The sequence below is a fragment of the Uloborus diversus genome, chromosome 1 (assembly GCF_026930045.1).
Source record: "Uloborus diversus isolate 005 chromosome 1, Udiv.v.3.1, whole genome shotgun sequence".
NCBI classification, from domain to species: Eukaryota; Metazoa; Arthropoda; class Arachnida; order Araneae; family Uloboridae; genus Uloborus; species Uloborus diversus.
The window spans coordinates 252395201-252419276 of NC_072731.1; the positions used below are offsets into that span (position 1 = coordinate 252395201).

A 24076-nucleotide genomic window follows, 5' to 3' on the forward strand; every position below is an offset into this window, starting at 1 on the left:
TTAAGCTCTCTACCCAATCCCTCTTCTATGTAAGAACGGTGCGAACCATCATCCACTAAGGCACGAACGTATTGGCTTCGTCCCTTGTTTTCCAGTCGTATAAAAAGCGTCTTTAAATAAATTGTTCCCGTAGGAGATGGAACCGTAAAGTGCACAGACGTTTTCTTCTCTTTAAACTCTGTCTTAGGAGAAGTCTTTTTATTTGCATTTGGAAGTTCAGGGCATAAAATTGGAAAATGTCTATTGGAGCAAATGATACAGCGCATGTTACTGCGACACTGCCTAGCCATATGGCCGGCTTTCAAGCACACCAGACAAAGTCTCTTGCGTATGACTGCTGCTTTCTTTTACTCCACATTCATTGTTCTTGCCTTACCGCAATCTTGACTTGTGTGAGAGGTACCACAAAAAACACATTCAAATCTTCCTTGTGTGGAAGTAAGGGCAGAAGCTGAAGGAACTTCACAATCTATAGAACTCGCCGTTTCCCTTTTGGGTTTTACTTGCGTTCCAAATCCTGATCTGTCCAAATTTATCATTTCTTCGCCATTCACTTCCCGTCTTAAAAAAATCATAAGCTTCTCTAGAGACCTCTCTGACTACTTTTAGAAATTTCTTCACCTGCATTTTGTATACTGAATACTTTATGTCTTTCCCAAAACTTTAAAACTTCCTCGGGAAGACAAGATTCCACAAGTAGTGACAAAAAATCTGCAAACTTTTCTTTGGATCAACCCAATGTCTCTAAACATCGCAAGTGGGATCCTAGTTGATCGTATAAATTTGTGAAGTCCGTACATTTCCTTCCACTCAACACTTTTCATAAACATCTTAAGTAATTCCCTGACGTAGACTTGAACTAGCAAGTCTTCTCTTCCAAACCGTTCCTTGAGTAACTCAATCGCTTTAGGGTAATTTAGAGCCGTAGGAGGAAAGCTCTGAATTAGACTTGCAGCTCGTGATCCAGGGATGATCGCCTGAATCAGGTACTGAAATTTGTCTTCAGATGGCATGTCTTTATCTTCATGGATTCTGGAAAATTGACTCCAAAATCCCCCCCCCCCCCAAAAAAAGGATTTAATATCACCATCGAATTTTTGAAACTCCAGTTTAGGCAAACGATACTTCCGGTTATTTGGCGACTTAGCTGACGGTTCATCAGAATCGATTCTATTCAACAAATGCTCTATCTTTATCTAGAACATCTAGACACGGAGTGGCGTCGCGCCGTAACCGTAATTTATATATATATTACTTTTCGTTTTCATAGTTAGTGGCAACGGTTATGGGATTCGAATCGCTAGTGCTGGCGTCCATGTTTTTGAAAATAAAGTTAGTTTTTGTTCTCTCTCGCTAATGAATGTCGTTGAGTTAATTTCGTTAATATATATGTGGGGAGATTACCATAGTGCACCCCACAACTGGTGACCCGGAACATTTTTTGGACCAATTGAATTATTTTGCATTAACCAAGTGTAATTAAAAAGATGCCAAATACCGATGGATCCAACAATGCGCCAGCAAATGTGGAAGCATCCAGAGTGAGTAAAAATTCCACCGTTTTGGGTAGATCGCCCAGAAATGTGGTTTTGTCAAATTGAGGCCCAATTTACTATCAGCGGCATAAAATGCGAGGACCCTAAATTTAATTACCTTGTTGCTTAACTGGAACCACGCTACATGGACAGTATTTGGGACATTATAAAAGATTCTTCATCTTCGAATAAATACTCTGCTGCAAAAGAAAGACTGCTAAATACTTTCAAAGAAAGTGAAAATCTCCGTATAAAACGTTTATTAACCGGTTTAGAGCTTGGAGATATGAGGCCCACGCAGCTGCTTTTAAAATTGAAGTCCATGGGTGTTGAACTCTCTGATCAGATGTTACGGTCGCTTTGGCTGGACAAAATGCCAGATGCGGTGAAACACATTTTAGAGGTGAGTGCCGAGAGCCTTGACAAATTAGCGGCAATGGCTGACAAGATTGTAGAATTGAATTCCCGTCAAGAATTAGCGGTGGTGAGCGAAAATAAAGTAGTTGATGAGCTAAAAAATAAAGTTGCTGCTTTAGAGCTGCAAATTGCCAGCATGTCTACTCGTCAACCAAGATCGCACAGTGGCAATTATGGCAGAGAACGCAGTCATAGCCGTAGTAAATCGCGGAGAAGCTTCAAAGAATTAGGCAAGTACTGCTTTTATCATTTTCGGTTTGGAGCAAAGTGTTTTCCTGAGAAATGCAAACAACCATGCTAATTTTGAAACCAAAACATTTCCTTGCCATCGAAAAACTAAATGATCGGTCCCTCGAGGAGGCCGAAGACTACGGCCGGATAAATTGCCGCCTCTTTCTTTTTGATAAATCGACTCATAGAAATTATTTGATCGACACAGGAGCCGACATTTCTGTAATTCCTGTATCTAAGTTCGTGAACTCCTTCTGAATTTCAACTTTTTGCTGCCAATTCAACGCCAATTAAAACCTATGGCACCGAATTAGTAAAGTTAGATCTTGGTCTAAGAAGAAAATTTGAGTGGAAATTTATAGTCGCGGGTGTTACCAGGCCCTTAATTGGAGCAGACTTCCTGCGGTATTATGGTCTTTTGGTGGATATAAGGCAGAAACGATTGATTGGTCCCTTAACTGCCATTCATGCACCAGCTAAAATCATGAAAGGACCATCTTCATCATTGACTCCACTCAATTCAAAAAATCTTGATTCCGACATTCTTGCACTTTTAGAAAAGTTCAAAAGCATAACATCAAAGAATTTCAGTTTAAATCAAGTTGAAGTAAAACATAACGTTACTCACTCAATAGTTACAAAAGGCCCACCTGTCGTTTCCAAAGTTCGTAGATTACCTTCCGATAAATTGAAAATTGCAAAGGCTGAATTCGAGTATATGCTTGAGCAAGGCATTTGTCGCTCTTCAAATAGCTCATGGTCCAGCCCCTTGCATCTGGTAAAAAAGAAAGACGGCTCATGGAGACCATGTGGCGATTATCGTGCTCTAAATGCCGCCACGCAAGCTGATCGATACCCCATACCTTATCTTCATGATTTCACTCATCAGCTTGAGGGACGCACAGCATTTTCTACCTTAGACCTTCATCGGGCATACCATCAGTTACCGATGGAAGAGTCGGATATTCAAAAAACTGCTATCTGTACACCATTTGGCCTATATGAATTCTCATTCATGACGTTTGGACTCAGAAATGCAGCTCAGACTTTCCAAAGATTTATCCACTCTGTGCTTCGTGGTCTTGAGTTTTGTTTCCCCTACATTAATGACATCCTCATAGCGTCGCACAATCGGAAGGAACACATCCAACATCTAGAGATTATTTTCCGAAGATTACACGAATAAGGACTGACACTTAAACTCAGTAAATGCATTTTTACCCAACCAGAGGTTAAGTTTTTAGGTCACATCATCTCAGCCAAAGGCATTAAACCAACTGATGACAGAGTTAAGGCTATAACGGATATGGAACGACCAAAAACGGCGAAGCAGCTTCGAAGATTCTTAGGTATGATCAACTTCTAAAGACGTTTTATTCCCCATGCTGCTCATAACCAGGCAATTCTTAACAACTATTTCGTCAACAGTAAGAAAAATGATAACCGAAAAATAGAGTGGACAGATGAAGCTTCACACGCATTTGAAAAGAATAAAGAGCAACTACGTACAGCAGCTACCCTAGCTCATCCATCATTGACGGCAAAACTTGCTCTAATGACGGATGCTTCTGATAAAGGAGTTGGAGGTGTCCTACAACAGCTCAGTAATGGCCTGTGGCAGCCTATTGGATTTTTTTCAGCACGTCTAACGCCAACACAGAAAAATTATTCCAACTATGACAGAGAACTCTTAAGTGCTTATTCTTCCGTCAAACACTTCCCATACTTGTTGGAGGGCCGAGCATTCACCATATTCACAGACCATAAACTTCTAAAATTCGCTTTTCGTCAAAAGCTGGAAAAAGCATCTCCACGTCAGCAAAGACATCTAGAATTCATTGCACAGTTCATCACAGACATCCAACATATTTCAGGAAAAGATAATTTTATTGCAGATACATTATCAAGAATAGACGAATTGCATTTAAGTTCACAAATTAATTATGAAGCAATTGCTCAAGCTCAAGAATGTGATGAAGAACTAAAAGATATGCTCTCATCTCCGAAGTCATCTCTAAAACTAGTAAAGCTACCTATTGTTGGATCCGCGCGCTTTTTATATTGTGATGTTTCCCAAGAAGCAAACCGACCATACATACCAGTCGAATTTAGAAAACAAGTGTTTCATCACGTTCATGACATGGCACATCCAGGTATTAAATCTACAATCAAACTAATATCCTCAAAATTTATTTGGCCATCGATTAGGAAAGATTCAAGAAATTGGGCCAAATGTTGCATCAAATGCCAAAAGTCAAAAGTTTCCAGACATGTACGGAGCCCGCATCAACAATATCATACAGTAAGTCAGTGAAATAAATCTTAACATCATAGGACCCTTACCAACGTCAGAATACTATCGCTATTGCCTTACTATCATCGACCGTTTCTCACGCTGGCCAGAAGCCACCCCAATACCTGACATAGAAGCCGGAACAGTTGCAGATGCGCTAGTAAAAACTTGGATAGCTCGTTTTGGATCTCCGTCTATAATCATAACCGATCAAGGATGTCAATTCGAGTCAAATTTGTTTTGGGAACTCTCAAAGCTCATAGGTTACAAAAGGCAACGCACAGTAGCTTACCATCCGCAAGCGAATGCGCGGCGGAACGCTGGCACCGCACATTAAAAGCTGCCATTATGTGCCATGAGAATCAAAGCTGGACAAAATCACTTCCGATCATTCTGCTTGGTTTACGCACAACTTCGCATACAGCCTTCAACTCTACGCCAGTTGAACTTCTTTACGGAGAAAATATCCGTTTGCCTTACGATTTTTTTGAGAATACAGCCAGTGAACCACAGTCTGAATTTGTAAAATCTCTAAAAAGTAAAATTCAAGAACTTAGACCTGTACCTTTCACAAATCATTCAAGTCAAAAACCATTCGGTATAACTTTGATATACCCCCCCCCCCCAAAAAAAAAATACGCGCCAAATCTGGCACTCCCTACGGCTATTTTAGGGTTGCTGTTTCTTATTTTGGTGTTGCCAATTTAGGTTTTTGCTGTTGCCAAATTTAGTATTTTCTTGTACACTACTGGCCATTAAAATTGCTACACCAAGAAGGCGACATAGTACAGACATGAAATTTAAACGACAGGAAGAAGATGATGTGATATGCAAATGATTAGCTTTTCAGCGCATTTAGACAGCGCACGCGCCCGCAGCGACACCTACAATGTGTTTAAATAAGGAAATTGTACAGACATTTTCCCACGTGCTAATTCAGTTTGAACGTTGCTGCGTGTTGGAAAATTGTTGTGATGCCTCGTGTAAGAAGGAGAAATGCGTACCAGCACGTTTCTGACTTTGATAAAGGTCGAATTGTAGCCTACCGGGATTGCGGTTTATCTTATCGCAGTATTGCTGCTCGCGTCGGTCGAGATCCAATGACTGTTAGCAGAATATGGAATCGATGGGTTCAGGACGGTAATACGGAACGCCGTGCGGGATCTCAAAGGCCACCTATCACTAGCAGCCGAGAAGACAGGCATATTATCCGCATGGCTTTAATGGATCGTGCAACCACGTCACGAGCCGTGAGTCAAGAAACGGGCTCGTTTGGAAGACAACAAGTGTCTGCACGAACAGTTCGAAGACGTTTGCAGCAGCATGGACTCTCAGCTCGGAGACCATGGCTGCGGCTTCCCTTGACGCTGCGTCATAGACAGGAGCGCCTTCAATGGTGTGATCAACGACGAGCCTGGGCGCACGAATGGCGAGACGTCATCTTTTCAGATGAATCCAGGTTCTGTGTACAGCATCATGATGGTCGCATCCGTGTTTGGCGGCATCGTGGTGAACGCACACTGGCAGCGTGCATTCGTCATCGTCATACTGGCCCCTGGCACCTGGCGTGATGGTATGGGGCGCCATTGGATACACGTCTCGGTCACCTCTTGTTCGCATTGACGGCACTTTGAACAGTGCACGTTACATTTTTGATGTTTTACGACCCGTGGCTCTACCCTTTATTCGAGCCCTGCGAAACCCTACGTTTCAGCAGGATAATGCCCGACCGCATGTTGCCCGTATTGTACGGACCTTCCTTAATACGGAACATGTTCGGCTGTTGCCCTGGCCAGCACGTTCTCCAGATCTTTCACCAATCGAAAACGTCTGGTCAATGGTTGCCGAGCGACTGGCTCGTCACCAAACGCCAGTCACTACGGTTGATGAACTGTGGCATCGTGTTGAAGCTGCATGGGCATCTGTACCTGTACATGCAATCCAATCTCTGTTTGACTCAATGCCCAGGCGTATAACTGCTGTTATTACTGCCAGAGGTGGTTGTTCTGGGTACTGATTTCTCAGGATCTATCCACCCAAATTTCTTGAAAATTTAATCATTTTTTATTTCTAACATAATATATGTGTCCAATAAATATCATTTTGTTATCTGCATTTCCTCCTGGTGTAGCAATTTTAATGGCCAGTAGTGTATTTTGTACAATTTTTTGAGTGATTTTCAAGTGAGTTGAACGTTTTGTGGCAACAATTTTTGGATTTCATATATGTTTTAGCGCTTTAGCGCCATTTCATTCATTCGCCATTTCTTTGTGAAGTGATCAAGCAAATTCTAACTTGCTGTATTTTGCCGCAAATCTGGATGTATTTTCCAATTATATTTTTTCCATTAATTATTTTTATCTTTTAGCTTTCAATATGCCTACTGTATATAGTGTTGTTGAAAACCAGGTATTTTGCGCCAACGCCAAAAACAGGTATTTTGCTTGGCGAGGAAAAAAAGTCGCCAAATTTCCGACTTGGGGGGGGGGGGGTATATCAAAGTAGTTCCAACCATTCGTTTTTGCAGATCTTAAAAAAAGCACACATGTCTTCATAATGGACAACATCTATCTTTATCTAGTAACATGGAGAGCAATATTTATCTTTGCCATCAAAGACAAATATTGCTCTCGGTAAATTTCAGCTTCGTCAAATTCTTTTATGAAGTCTTTTTCGCTGTTGGCATTTTTTTCTGTTTCGCCAAGCAATAAATCGTTAATTTTTTCCTGATTGGCTTCCAAACGCTCATATTTATCGCACAATTGTGAATTCACTTCTAGTAACCGACCTGCATCAATTTCCGTTTTCTTAATTTCCTCATTTATAACTTTTGTATGATTCGTAAAAAACATTCGCAAAATCTTGCGTTTCAATCTTAAAGCATCCATGACAACAATTTGTATATGCTCAAATGTAGAACTCAAACAAACCTTAATTTGTATTCTCAGTCCTGATTCACGCCAGTTGTTGAGACTCAAAAAACATATTTTTTTCCTGAAAACACAAATGAATTTTGATGTTCAAGCCACACATGAGGTCCACATAAAATGCCCGAAAAATCCTCAAACACTTATCACAAAAATTGGCTATTGTCACTTAACACCTTCAAAATATGTTGCCAGCTCTTAAGAACGTAATAATCAAGTATTCATAATTTCTCTTGTTGCCAAAATTATAAATTATACCCTGAAACTTCAGAAGAAAAAACTAAATTGGAGTTCCAACACCTATTGTATTACGATACATTGAAATTATCATTTAAATTTCCGACTAAAAAGGAAAGCGTGGGCGCCGTATCAAAGTTATCGAAAATATTTTTGATTATCTTATAAGGATAATTAGTAAATATATGCGAACATTAAAATTCAATTTTCAATCGACTGCTATTTATTGTTCATACTAGAGGACCCAACAGACGTTGTTCTGTTCCAACTTTGTAAATTGAAAAGTTAAAAAATTTCAATAAACTATCTAGTGGTTGAACCGTTTTGTTATTACAACTTGTTTTATCTAATGCCTACTGAGCAGTTGTTTTATTAACTATTTTTTCTCCCGTACTTGATGGTTTGTTCCTTCAGCCATACTCAAAGGATAAAAAGTGTCCTCAGATATAAAGTGTAAAAAACTAACTACCCATCTAGAACAAATGGAAAATCCCACCGCAACATCCCCCATAAGAAAAAGAATAAAACAATCGAAAGGATATCGTTTAGAAAAATGATAAAGGTAAAAACAGTTCTCTAAATAAGCGAAAATCACTCACCCCCCCCCCCCTAACGATGTAAAATAAACACATTCTTCAACTAAAATGACTAAACACGGTATAACTTTGATATACCCCCCAAAAATTACGCGCCAAATCTGGCACTCCCTACGGACTTTTTAGGGTTGCAGTTTCTTATTTTGGTGTTTCCAATTTAGGTGTTTTCAGCTTTTAGGTTTTTGTTGTTGCCAAATTTAGTATTTTCTTGTATTTTGTACCATTTTTTGAGTTTTAATTTTTTTAAAAAGTTTTGTGGCTACAATTTTTGGATATCATATATGGGTAGAATTAAGGTAACCAGGTCGCGGCGATAAATATTTCATTCTGGTAACCTGCTACCTTACCTTGGCGACGGAGCAATTTCGGCAACACTACACCAAAGCTTATTCACTATTCGTTTGGCCAATCAACCATTTCAGAGTTCACAACACAAAAATTGTAATTTATTTGTCTACTAAATATTTTTATTTTAATTCCATAGAACAATATTTTTATTTTACTCAAAGGTGATATTTTTCTGAAAACTGGCAACATATATTGTGTTTCTTCAATTTTTAGATCTTAGAAACATTTTATAAAATTTTACATCGCGGAATGTTAGTCACTTTTAACTATTTTAAGTTGCAGATTTAAAAACTAGTTATTCATATCTCTGGATACTTTTTTGGAATGTGTTTGCAGTAAGTAATTTCCTTCGTGTTTTATTGTTCCATCTTCAATTTAAAATTCATTACTTATCGTGATAACTTATTCAGTAAGTGTGAATTAAAATTTTAGTTCTAACGTTTTCTGGATGGATCTTTTGATGTGATTTAACTTATTTAGTTGATCGTTTTAAGTTTTAATTGAACATTAAATCTGCTTAAGGGTTTTTTCTATTTATTGACGAACTATTTCAGACTAATGTCGTTTTCTATCCAACTTTTAATGTTGTTAAATTTGCTAGAAATGTATGTTTCATCTTTAGGTTCCTAAGGAAATCAAACATAAAAAGTGTAACATCATTTATGTCATGAACCTTTTCGTTTTATGCGCTTGATCTTCCAATACAGATTATGTTAACATCTTGAAAAAAGTTACCTCTCACTTGTCTATTCTGGAAACTTAATTTTAAAATAAGAAAATTAATAAAGTTCTATTTAAAAAAATTAGGCTTTATGATATATTTCTGCATATTTTGCTATATTTTCATCATTTAAAAATTAAAAAAGAGTTTTACTATTATTATTTTTTTTAACGGTTATGATCAGAGAAAGAAAAAGATTAATAAACAGTTCTAGTTACCAAGGCGATAGTTTGAGCCATCCGATGCTCCGCCCCTTTTCTTTGGGTGTCTCTAATTGGAAGATTTCCTTTGTTTGCAATGTAGTACTTTGTTTACATTGAGTCGTAGGTCTGTAACTTTGTTTTCTGTAGTTTCAACTGTAACTTAGTTTCCTGTTGACGCAATGAACGCGAAGGAAATGGGACCGTCTGTATAATATTTTTATGTACATTAAATGTATCATACTATGCGCGTTTAAATTTATTTAAAATTTCTCTATTTATCTTTGTAAGTTTATTTGTTGAATTAACGTTTGATATGGAACGGAAGCTCAATCAGGATATTCAACTAGCAGTCGGGGAACAAAAGAATAGCGGTAGTTCAACTAGAAGGTAAGCGAATTCAATTTACCTTTGATTTTTCAAGTTGAGAAACTAAATGTAACAAAAATAAAGAAATCTCTGATGAAATCACTACGTACTAATATGAACGTATTTGCATGCTGATCGTTTACACGTAAAACTTGAATTTCTTCAGATGGTTTTATTTTATGGTGTTAACAATCAGAAATTACTTCTCGGTATGACAGCAATGATTTAAAAGAGGTACTAAGTGCTTACTTAACGTTTTTAGCGTATTTATTTTCGATGATTTTTTATTTTTTTTTGTTCACAGAGATATTACTTTTAGCAAGACTGAAAACAATTCCCGCAGTTGCAAAAATGGAAATGATCGTAAATGGTTATTCGCTTAAAATTTCGCTTTCTATGGAATGAGAGCTCACACATTGTATCAGACGCTTGAAATGCAAGTTTGAAAGCGGCAATGGGGTCTTTAAAGATTTAGGAAGAATATTTCCTTTTGGGGGGGTTAAACGCTTATATCTTTACATTAAACGAGCTGATGTGTGCATCGTATGACTTCCTTTTACTCCAATTTAATGTCATTTCCCCATTATTGGCATTTTTAATGTGATTCAATAGTTTACTCTCTAAATATCACCAACAGTGGACAAATTAAAACAGATTTAAAAAAAAAAATCGCCAAATTTGTCGCCAAGTTGGCAACAAAACTTGGCGACCAAAATACTGGCGATATATCGCCAAGTGTCCGCCAAATTATAACACCACTTGAGTTTACATCGAAATTAACAATGATTTTCCCCCAAATAGGGGCAAAAGACTCCTTTAGAAACACCCGAATGCAACCAAAAGGTGAGGTGCACAATCAGACCCCACTAGGAGTCTACGTACCAAATTTCAACTTTCTAGGACATACCGTTCGTGAGTAATGTGACATACATACGCACATCCGTCACGAGAAAACTCGTTGTAGTTAACTCGGGAATTGTCTAAATGGATATTTCGGGGGTCTATACGTTCTCAGGGGGTCTATACGTTCTATCCACGTGACGTCGAGTCGAAAAAAAAAAACTCAACATTCATTCGGGGGTGAGTAAGATGGAAATTAAGGTCGATTTTTGAGTGAAATTTTTTTCGCGAATACAATACTTCCTTTTACAAAAAGAAGGAAAGGAAGTCATGTGATGCACTCATCAGCTCGTTTGTAAAAGGAAGTAAAAAGAACTTAAAAAATAAGCCGGTCTTTTTCATGAAATTTAACAAGTAATAATAATAATAATAATAACCCTGCCGTTATTTTAAGGAGGCTTCGATAAGCTTGGTTGTAATGAAAAGAGACACTTGAAAAAGAATCAGAATTTTGATATCTTTAATTCAAATTATGTTTTTCGCAATTACGAATTGCGATATGACCCCACTCGTTGGGTTTCTTGTTTCTACTAATGGCTTTTATCGCAATCATAGTCTGAATTCTAGACGCCAAAATTTAAATGAATGCTAGGGGCTGGATGTTGTGTGCTGGCTACTGTTTTCGTGTAAAAAGGATTGTGTAAAGTAGAGAATATCGTTTATGAATAATTTGATTCCGAGGTACATGGGAGCTTGCATGATATGCATAGAAAATAAAACCGAAGGACGCGGACGTCATTCAACGGTCAAGCGAAAACAATAAGCAATTCGTGATTGCTCAAAAAAAAAAAAAAAAGGAAAAATAAAAATCGCCTGTCATTATTTTAAAGAAGATTTGACAAGCTTACAGTTGCAATTAGAAGAGAGGGAGAGAAAGAAAAAAGAGAGCGAAGCTGCAAGATCATAAACACAATGGTTACTTTATTTCACACAGAAAACGCCCGTGTTTGAGCATCTGTGCGCGTTCCAGGATCTATGTGTTTACTCACCACTGGAATTACTTATAATGCCTCCCTCCATACACGGAATCAACAGCCGATGAAGCGGGAATGAAACCCGAAGCACACTATAAAAATAATAAAAGGTTCTGCAGCTTGAGATGTTTTTTACTCGGAATACTAGCGGCCCGGGGAGCTTTTTGTTTGATCGCAGCAACAGGATTATTGGAATTCTTGGAAAAATCTTCAGCCGCCAATGCACTAAGTACACGGGGAGTTCGTCCCGAAGGATGGAGAAATGGGATTTGTACGCAGAATTCCGCGAAATAGCACTTAAGAGCATTCGCCAAAAGCGAAATTAAATTTCGGACGGTCATATGTGAGACGATGCTAAGAAAAATGCAGGGTTTCAAGGAAGGATAGGAATTTAAATCATTCTAGCGCAAATGAAAGGTTGTGACGTCATTTTTGAAACATTTCACGTCCGAGGAATTTGGTTTGGAATGTGCAAAACAAATTCTTCTGTTTGTGAACACGAAGACGCATTAAATCCAAGGGAAGTGAACTTGAAAAAGTAGGAAAGGGGAATCTCATGTCCTTCGTAACATACTCATTGTAAAATATTTCATATTGTTGAACGCTTATATCTTTACATTAAAAAAGATAAGCAGTGGAATTTTGTTTGTTGTTTTTGTAAGGTATCATGATCTTTTAAACTGTTGTTAATGTTTGCAAATAACGAAAAGGTTACATGCAATCCCGATTATTCACTATTCCTGACTGAGGAGTTCTAATAGGAACGAAACTGCAGTCTCAGGATATGATAACCGGGTTGTTTTCGTAGGTGCCAAATTTGGCTGTTTTTGAAAAAATACGCCAACGAGACCCGGTTACCGTAATTCTACCCATATATGTTTTATTGCCATTTCATTCATGATATTGAAAATTGAATTCACAGCCATTACAGTTCCGATTTTGAAATCGAATTTACTTATTGAGAGTCAAGAATTCGTAACGCCATTTTGTGAGTAATGGAGAAATCGTTACGTTAACATTTGAAGTTATGTGAATCAGTTAAGTAATTTTCTGCATGAAATTCAGCAATAATATACATTCATGGATAAATTCACTGAGAGTTAGCAACATTTGTTTCTGATCATTTCCATACATTTTCATTGAAGTCCATCATTTGATTTCCCGCCCTGGATATCGTAGGAGAGGACGTCTCGCAAAGAGCGATGGTTAAAAGAGGAAAACCCGTCAAAGGAGTAAAGAAGAGGAACGCGGTGTCTGCCAGCGCAGAGGCGGCCGGGAGTAATCCTGGCCTGCCGAACCCAGCGCCTTCACTTATCCCCTCATCGGCTCCCGAACAAACGCTAACTAAGCCTTTAGCTAGTACCTCTTGGGCGGATCAAGTTCCGTCTGAGAATGAGGAAGAAATGGAAGATGCATTCAGGTATGACTCGCCACTCCCTTACAGCAATGTAACTTGCATCCTTAAGACAGCCCAGTTTGGACTAACGGACGAATTTATTCGGCGTAGTAATGGCTTTGAAGCCTTTAGAAATGTGGAGATACAACTCAAGAGAATGGCCGAACAGGACGTCGACCAAGCTGAAGTTGCTGAACGCTTGGTGGAAATCCTGGGTGACACAACATTTTATTCAGCCGGTATGGCCCAATACCTTCAAATATTTAATGAAGCACGGCTAGATTTTTCCCCAGCTAAACGGACCTGTAAAAGTCCTCCCCCTACTGCATCTCCTCAAATTGAGGTCAGTAATCAATTTTCACCCCTGGAAAAACAGGCGGAGGATAACCAATCTCCTAGTCAGGCTCTCCCCCCATTGTGGTGCAAACACCACAAAACTATGCTGTTTTCGTCAGGCAACTAAACCAAAACTGTGAAAACTTCCAAATTAGGAATAGGAATCGTAATGAAAGTGCTATTTTCGTGGATGATCCCACAGCACGTAACTTAGTGATTATGCACCTAAAAGCCAATAATACCCAATTTTACATTGGTAGGCCAAATGGACAAAAGGTTCTTAAATTTGTCATTAGAGGACTGCCCTCGTCAACCCACACCTCTGACTTGCTTGAAGAACTTACTTCACTCAATTTCAAAATAATCAAGGTAGCTCACCTAAAAAGGAAGGATAACCCCCCCCCCTTTTCCAGGTTCTATTCCCCCACTCTAAAGATTCGGCCACTTTTTCGGACCTGGGAAGCGTAATGAATACCAAAATTTCAGTCGAAAAATATATCAGGAAATCTACTCTGCAATGTTACGCCTGCCAGGGGTTTAACCACCTGGCGGAGAATTGCTTCAGGCAAGTCAGATGTGTGGTGTGCGGTCAAGCGCACACTAAGGCAGATTGCCCTAACAGGCACGTTAAGGATAAATCTTGTTGTGCAAACTGTGGGGAGAATCATGCAGCCTCTTTCAGGGGCTGCAAGGCCTTCCCGAAGCCCAGGATCACCCTAGACAAACGACGCTTTTTCAACCGGGATACTGCTTGTGTGGACTCGCGCCGTTCGTACCCCCATACTGCACAAGGTATTCCAGCCACTGAAACTGACCCCAATCTCACTAATATCCCAGATCAAAATTTCTTACACCTTTTTTCAGTCATTCAAGAAATAAATAAATTCATTAACATTAATAAACTCATAACTGCACTTAAGTCAATCCTCCCTATCTTAAAAAGTCAGGAAAATATTTTAAATAAATTATCCTCCATAGTCCAAGTTTTTAGCAACTTGGGCTAATCTGTCTGTTTTTCCCCCCCTCTCTCTCTCATATCATGTACCTTTTCAACCCCTCTTTCCTGTGCACTTTCCCTCCGACATTGTTCTCCCTTGGAACCAACAGGATCAACAAACGGCTACCATTCTTCCCAATAGCAGCCAACGTCTCTCCTCAGGGAATTTCTCCATTAGCAGTTCACACCTGAGGATAAGGGGCGGAGTCCCCAGGCGCCTCGAACATGCATCTCATATTTCCGTGGCATTTCATTCATTTGCCATTTCTTTGAGAAGTGATCAAGCAGATTTCTGACTTGCTGTATTTTGCTGCAAATCTGGTTGTGTTTTCTAATTTTTATCTTTTAGCTTTCAATATGCCTACTGTATATAGTTTTGTTGAAATGTTTCAGGGAATTTTGAGTCGAAAAATTGATAGTTGTTCTTCATTTTCGTCGGGTAGGCAGACAGTTGGAAGGATAGGTATTTTTAATTGTTTATTGTGCATCATTTGGCTCAGGATATGCTGATGTTGGTAGAATTACGGTAGCCGGGTCGCGGCGATAAATATTTCATTCTGGCAACCCGCTGCATTACTTTGGCGACGGAGCAATTTTGGTAACCCTACACCAAAGCTGACTTGTATTTCGTTTGGCCAATCACCCATTTCAGAATTCACCTTTACAAAATTGTAATTTATTTGTCCATTAAATCTTTTTTTTTTTTAAATTCTATAGAACAATATTTTAAATTTTCTCAAAGATGATTTTTTTCTGAAAATTGGCAACATATTGTGTTTTTTCAATTTTTAGATCTTCGAAACATTTTATAAAATTTTACATCGCGAAATGTTTGTCACTTTTAACTCTTTTAATTTATATATTTAAAAATTAGTTATCCATACCTTTTGGATTCGTTTTTGGAATGTGTTCGCAGTAAGTTACTTCCTTCATGTTTTATTGTTCTATCTTAAATTTAAAATTTATTAATTATCGTAATCACTTATTCAGTAAGTTAGAATTCTAATTTTAGTTATGATAACGTTATCTGAATGGATATTTTGATGGGATTTAACTTATTTAGTAGATTGTTTTAAGTCTAAATTAAACAGTAAGTATTTTTAATGGCTTTTCTCATTATTTTAGACTAATGTCGTGTTCTATCCAACTTTTACTGTTGTTAAATTTTGGTAAAAATTTATGCTTCATTTTAATTTTCCTTAGGATATTGAACATGGTGATAGAAAGTGTAACACCATATACGTCATGAACCTTTTCGTTCACATACATCATCATATTTTATTTCTTTTCCTACAGAAAAAAAATGAGTTCAATATTACTGAAATGGGAACATAAGAGCAGTATCGGCAAGTTTTTATTTAATTCGTCATGGGTTGTACTTCAGCTTTCTTGTACAGTCATAGAAAAAAAAACGAAACACTCGATCGTATTCAAAGACTATTGACACTAGAGACACGTGTAAGGTGTTGTTGTTTCAGGAATAAAGAGTTCTACATAATTATGTTAAAAAATTGTTGTTAAGGGGTCGTCTTCATATTAAAACGAACATCAACTTCAAATGTTTCAATGAGAACCCCCTTCTTTATCACATGTTTGTGATCAGCATCCTTTTTTAACTTTGTATACAAAATTTTGTTCAATTCGATCCAGCCGTTACTTCAGAATCGAGTTTTGAAAAATTCCTCTACTAATATTAAAACGTAATTTGATATTTTTGCTCATAACACAAAAACTAGATTAGGCACGGCAAAGATCGTTTTTTTATATCAAACTATGAATCAACCCAATAATAAAAACATCCTTTTTAACAACAAAAATGTAAATTAAATTTTTTTATGAATTATTGTAATATTTTTTGAAAAAAATATGATCTGAAACCATATTAAATTTTAACAGAGAAACAATCTAGAAGAGCTCTTATGAGGGAATCCAAAATTTGAGCTCAAAATATTCAGTAGTTTTCGCGCTATGCTTAAAAATTATTTTTTCCCACTTTAGGGGACCGTATACTTTTTTAAAACAGAAATTATGAAAGTTAGTTTCTTCATAAAAAAAGAAAAAATTGTTCAACAAAATAAGCAAACCAATTATAACGTGGTTTTTCTGCATTAGAGTTACGTCTATGATTTTTTTAAATGCATAAATGTATTCGCTGTCTCTGCAGAAGAACAACACAATATTGCAACCTTCAGTTTTTTGTATCTATCGTTCAAACGTCAATGTGTAAATAATGCGAAAAGTAGGTAAAAATTGACAGTTCAACGTCAGGAGGGGCAATCGGGCAATGCATTGCCCCTCCACCCCCTGCCGACCATTGCCCCTCCACTTCCTCCCCACTTCCTCCCACTTCCTCCACTTCCTCCCCACTTCCTCCACTTCCTCCGACCTTGGGGTTGCGCCTGAATCTTGAAGAAGATGACCACCGCGTTTTCGCCCTTCCTCGTTTTCGCTCGCGAAAGGTTACGAATAGTTTTCGCGCGTTTTTGAATATTTTCCCGCGCTTTTGGACTTTGTCGTTTTTCTAGTCATAGAAGACTAGGAGGTTTTTCACTTTTTGAATGGCAACGTCAAAGTTTTGGTTGTTATGACAACCAGAGTTTTTAGTTTTCGGTTGGCAACACCTGTTGCTATGCTTTAACTTATGCGGTGTTTAACGTTCATGGCGCCATCTATTGAGAGGTTTATTTTTATTTTATTTTTTTATTTCTACGAATTTAATTATTTTTATTTTTACAGAGTGTTGAAGTTGGGAATCGAACACCCAAACTTTGAGTTAGCAAAAACGTATGCTAACCACTATGCTATATTTTTCATTACTCTTTCAGTCTTAATGTGAATCTGTACCATGACAACGAATATTACAATTAAATTAATTTTAAAACCATCAGTTAATTTACTCTTTAGTACTAATCATGGCATATCATTAACTGAATTTCAGCTCATAATTGAAACTATCATCATTATTATTATTTTTCATAATAACAAAGTTTTCACTTAAGTAAAGATTTATTTAAATACAACCCATTCGAGATTTTAGATTTGGTTCAATGCTTTGTGGACTTGAAATATATTTTAAACTTTGATTTTCTTTTTCATGCATTTCAAACTTTATCATTTTTATTTTTTCTAACTTGTTAAATTTTCTTAACTAATTTCATTTTTCTTTGTCAAATTTACAAATATTTTTTCTAACTTGTAAAAATTTCGAAGAAATAATTTTCTTAACTAATTTTTTTTGACTTTCATACAACAAAATATTTTTTCTTACTTGTTAAATTTTCAAAGAAATAATTAACTTAAATATTCTTTCACACATTTTTGAACTTTAACGTTTTTTCCTGTCATTTAGCACTTTGATTTTTTTTTTTCACTATTTTAGCGTTTTTCAATTATTTTCAGTCTTTAACTATTTTCTTAACTTTTTAGTCTTTAACTAATTTCAAGCATTTCAGACTTAGATTATTTTTTCGTGATTTCGATTTTTTTTTTAGTATATTTTAGAGTTTGATCATTTTCTCGCTTGTTTTTACTTTATCGTTTTTTTTTTCCCCGATATTTTTAAACTTAGAAATTTTTCACAAGTAGTGACAGGAATCGAACCTTCAAATTTTTCAAAACGTTATCATGTCTTCAATTTTTGCAATCATGTCAAACTTGCAATCAATTTACTCGTAGTAGTAATTAACACTTATCATTAACAAATTTTCTCAGATTTTAAAAAATCAACTTAATTAATTTTTTCCAGTAAGCAAATTGCGCACTCAAGTTACATTCCAACACTGCATATATGTTTCAAGAGTTTCATTGAATTTATCACATTCCATTTAATTAACTCTAATAATTACTTTTTCATTAATACTTAACTTAATCATTTTATCATACATTTATTCCAGTTACAAAATTATGCTTAAAAGTTATTTATTTTTCTTAGCACAAGAGATTTTAACATGTTCCTACTAAAATGCTTTTCACTCTAGTTTGAGTTTACTAAAATAGCAACTCATTTACGATTTAGATTCATTTAATCGTCTTTGATTCTTTTTTCATTGTTAATATTTTAAATTATCACATACGTTATTATTTTTATACATTTATCCATTTAATTTTCGAAAATCTACAATCAATTTACTTTTCGTATTAATTAACACTTATCACTATCAAATATTTTCATGAATTTTAAAAAATTATCTTCTTAAATAATTTTTCACTGTAACCAAATTTCCCACTCAAGTTATATTTTATCACTACATATGCTTTTCATGAGTTTCACTTAATTTATCGCATTTCATTTAATTAACTCTAATAATTATTTTTTATCATCGATATTTAAGTTAATCATATTTTCCTTTCTTTATTTTTTTTTTTCATGCAAACACTCTTGATGGAATAAAACAAAATTTTCAACTTTCATGAATTAAATCCCCTCTGAATATTTTATTTTACTTTACCATACTTTACTATTTTACTTACTGCGTTTTACTATTTATCATTCATTACAGCTTTTCCAAAATATTACTTTACAACCAACCAATTTCATTAACAGAATTTTCATTACAATTTATAAATTTCACTTTTATTTAATTATTTTTACCTACGGTAAAATAAAACACATAACCACAAAAATGTTAAACATCAATGAAGTACCCAAGAAATGTTAAAATTATAAGTCGAGTATCAAAACTTCATGTCAGCAAATTTTAAAAATAGACTTACCGAAAAATAACTTCTACTGAAATTCATTTCAAAACTTGGAATCAATTTACTCTTAGCATTAATAAACACTTATCATTAAGAAATTTTCATGGATTTTAAAAATCAACTTATTTAATTTTTTTCCAGTAACCAAATTTCGCACTCAAGTTACATTTCATCACTTTATATGCTTTTCAAGAGTTTCATTTAATTTATCACATTTTATTTAATCAACTCTATTAATTATTTTTTTGATTAGTATTTAACTTAGTCATTTTATCGCATAGTGTTTTTACTTTATTATTTTTTTTTTCATACAAGCACTCTTGTTAGAATAAAACAAAATTTTCAACCTTCATGAATTAGAATCACTTTGGCTATTTCATTTTCACAATAATATTTTACTTTAACAACTAATTTCTTTAACAAAATCGATATCATTTATTTTAGTCTTTATCCTTTTCGAACGATACATTCAAATGGACAGCTATACGTTAAATTAAGAAACTTAATCTAAATTTTGACAAATTAAGTTATAGCTAAATACTGACTAAAATTAAGTACAAAAGACTAACCTTTTTGGGGTGAAATCCCTCAAGTACCAGCTATCGCGAAGTTATTTAAAAACAGTGAATGAAATTGTAATAAGTGGATTGTTAATTATAACTCAATCTCACAAAATTACAATTACATGCATGTTTTATTTGAAATCGCTGCATACGGCTGGCTGCCCATCGTCGATTTGCAGAACGCATGCCGTGATATCGCAAATCAACTCGGCTGTTGAAAGAAACTACCGTAATCCCACAGCACTTCGGATCGTCCACACACACACACATCGAGGCGAATTGAGAAAATGACTTTATCAATATTGCTATCTACCCCTTTACCGATAACAGATAACAAACCCCACGTGCTAGTATTATTCACCACCTGGCCTACGTCTTTCAAGTGATGTCACTGTTTCTGACCAATTAAAATTAGTTCACGTTTCTCAAATATCAAGCACATAGATCGGCAATAGCCTGATGTCAGGTTTTCCAAACAAAATTTTAGATTTTAATTCGTAGTTTCGAATTAATTTCTTTTTCATTTCAAACTTATAAAAAAAAAATTTCCAGCTTGTAAGAATATTTCTTTCAAAAACAGATTTTTGATTCAAAACAGTATTTTTTCAAACTTGTAATATTTTTCTACTTAGAAAATGAAATCAAAAATTTTTGTTTTCTTTAATCATATAAAATGTTTTTAAGAAATAATTTCTCAAACTTGTAATATTTTTCCACTAATTAAAAAAAAAATCAATTTTTTTTTCAATCATATAAAAATAAATTTTTAATCTTACAACAGTAAATTTTTCCGCAAAAATATTTTTTTTCAAATCAAAATAATAATAATATTTTTGTAACATATTGTTTTTTTTTCCTTTCAATCTTTTTTTTTTTTCAAAAATTTTCAAACTTACAAAATAAAATTTTTTCAACTGAATCTTCAAACGAAATGCTTTAATTAAATTTAAAACTCAATATCACTTTACTCTTAGTATTAATAACCAATAGCACTTAACCATTTACTCTTTGCACTCTAAGTATTAATTAACACACACGCATTAGAAATAATAATAATAATGTTTAAGATACTTACAAATCATTTACTCAAGCTTTCAAATATCCATCTAGCATGTTATTGTTCATTCGTGTGAGGGAACTTGTAATAAAACTTTACTTATCAACCGAAATTATAAGCGAAAATATCGCATTTTTTAGCACTTAATATAATCCTACAATTAACAAATTGGTTTTAACTTTGAATTTAAGAAAAATAAAAACTATTACACACTTAGTAACATATCTATCGATGTATATTATTTCATGACAAATCACAAATAGGTGAGGATCTTTTATCGATCATGTGACCAACTAAGTTAAGAAAGAGCGTTCTTATCTCATATGAGAATTTATAAGTCTTTAATATTTCTCTTTAATGTAAGTGTATTGATACGTACGAGTTTGTGTATGTGAATATAACTGTGTATTGTTTTCAAACCATTGTCATGTTTAAGCTTTACGGTTCTAATTTTGACTTTCCACTTAGCATTATTTGAAGTCCTTCGCATGCATTAAACTATAGAAATATTACAAAAATTATATTTTCATTCAGTCTTAATTACAAAACCATACAATAAGATGAAGACAACACCGATAGTATAAAGATTACTTACAATAAAGTGCATATAAAAAATATATGTAAGAGTGATTTCAAAGTATAATCCATCAACCATATTCAACAACTCAATCAAAACACAAGTCTCTTTTAAAATGATAAACACAATTTATTCACACACACAGTAAAAGACAATTAAAAAAACTTTCAACTTTAAGTAAAACTCTTCAAAACTTTCAAGCGTATTTTTAACATCGATTGCATCAAATAAATCAGACACATGACATTTTAAACATGGACTATCAACATTCAAAGTAACGAAGTCACGAGTCAAGTTTTCCCAATTAACATTAAAAAGAGCCCGTTCGAAAAAAAGTGTCGAACTTTCGACCCCTTGTTAATGATTCACATTCATGCACTCTCATGTAAAAAATGAATCCATTTTTTACAATCCACACATTCTTTTTTTAGAAAGGTAGTTTATGTTGCATATGAGCTCATCAAATAGTCACTTACGTAGAGAATCAGCCAGTTTACGAACTTCTTGTGATGTATATGTGCTGATTTTATCACATCGACAATCACAGGGATATTTTTTCTCAATTTCCGAAAGGATGTACTCTTTTAGAGTATAAGTCATAAGTTTGTCTTTGACACTACGTGAGATACAAGGGGATGCGTAGCACAATTTGTCAATCTGGCTTTCCAAAAGTAGAACTCTATCAGGCATCAACTGGAACACTTCTCGTTTCAGTTTGAACAATCTTTGCACACTAACACAGATGTTACCATTCGCACTCGACTCTCCTTTTTTATAACAAAAGCGAAATCACGGTCTTCGATTAATTTTTGATTTACATTTTTACATAGGCTTGAAATAAGTGATCTCCACACATCTGGTTCTAAGGAAATACCATCCATAGTTGGTCGAAAAATACCATCTTTCCCACACGTATATCTTCTAATATGCACGCGTGTACGTTTCCGAAAAGTATTCACCTAAAGTGAAAATACAATCACCCAAGTGTATCATATCATCAGGCTGTGGAGAAGCCTCAATGTTCATTTTCATGTTCGTTGCATCCCATCTGTTCATCTTCAGGCTTCAAAGTTTCAGAATGATTTTCACCAGCGTTAGTCATTCTTAACTCTCATAGGATTAGGAGTCACAATACTAAAACAACTTCCTGTGAACTTAAAAAATAAATCAAACTAGGTTTTAACACTAGCTGGTGAAGAAAAATCCTAAGTACATAGAATAAAATTTCACGATCTCTTTCAAAGCTCAGAATCACCCTGAAAATGATTCTCCAAACATCCACTATAAACCAATGAATATTCACTTTAACCAATGAGAAGTGTACATAAATCTCTTGCTACTGACGTCATAGAATATCACATGAACTTTTGAGCAGAATTGAGTTGTTTTACACAGTATTCAGATTTTTAGAAAATGCCAACACTTTGACTTCCAAATTCATCCTGACCTACTACGAGTAATTTTAAGATGGTAGCAGGTTTTCACATCACATCGAATGCCGATGACGTTTTCGCATCTCACGCATGACATGATCAATCACGTGTAATTGATCATGTCAATTTGCATAGATATGTTACTAAGTGTGTAATAGTTTTTATTTTTCTTAAATTCAAAGTTAAAACCAATTTGTTAATTGTAGGATTATATTAAGTGCTAAAAAATGCGATATTTTCGCTTATAATTTCGGTTGATAAGTAAAGTTTTATTACAAGTTCCCTCACACGAATGAACAATAACATGCTAGATGGATATTTGAAAGCTTGAGTAAATGATTTGTAAGTATCTTAAACATTATTATTATTATTTCTAATGCGTGTGTGTTAATTAATACTTAGAGTGCAAAGAGTAAATGGTTAAGTGCTATTGGTTATTAATACTAAGAGTAAAGTGATATTGAGTTTTAAATTTAATTAAAGCATTTCGTTTGAAGATTCAGTTGAAAAAATTTTATTTTGTAAGTTTGAAAATTTTTGAAAAAAAAAAAAAGATTGAAAGGAAAAAAAAACAATATGTTACAAAAATATTATTATTATTTTGATTTGAAAAAAAATATTTTTGCGGAAAAATTTACTGTTGTAAGATTAAAAATTTATTTTTATATGATTGAAAAAAAAAATTGATTTTTTTTTTAATTAGTGGAAAAATATTACAAGTTTGAGAAATTATTTCTTAAAAACATTTTATATGATTAAAGAAAACAAAAATTTTTGATTTCATTTTCTAAGTAGAAAAATATTACAAGTTTGAAAAAATACTGTTTTGAATCAAAAATCTGTTTTTGAAAGATATATTCTTACAAGCTGGAAATTTTTTTTTTATAAGTTTGAAATGAAAAAGAAATTAATTCGAAACTACGAATTAAAATCTAAAATTTTGTTTGGAAAACCTGACATCAGGCTATTGCCGATCTATGTGCTTGATATTTGAGAAACGTGAACTAATTTTAATTGGTCAGAAACAGTGACATCACTTGAAAGACGTAGGCCAGGTGGTGAATAATACTAGCACGTGGGGTTTGTTATCTGTTATCGGTAAAGGGGTAGATAGCAATATTGATAAAGTCATTTTCTGAATTCGCCTCGATGTGTGTGTGTGTGGACGATCCGAAGTGCTGTGGGATTACGGTAGTTTCTTTCAACAGCCGAGTTGATTTGCGATATCACGGCATGCGTTCTGCAAATCGACGATGGGCAGCCAGCCGTAT

At 34.9% G+C, this 24076-nt stretch overlaps 1 protein-coding gene across 1 annotated transcript in view; it reads left to right on the forward strand.

The window, feature by feature from the left end:
* Window positions 1–1680: 1680 nt before the first annotated feature.
* The window catches only part of LOC129219995 (uncharacterized), a 36578-nt gene continuing 14182 nt past the window's right edge, over window positions 1681–24076 (forward strand). Inside the window, exons 1-2 of the mRNA XM_054854323.1 lie at window positions 1681–2152; window positions 5518–5935. Coding sequence (XP_054710298.1) covers window positions 1681–2152; window positions 5518–5935 — 890 coding nt within the window. The remainder of the gene's footprint in view (window positions 2153–5517; window positions 5936–24076) is intronic.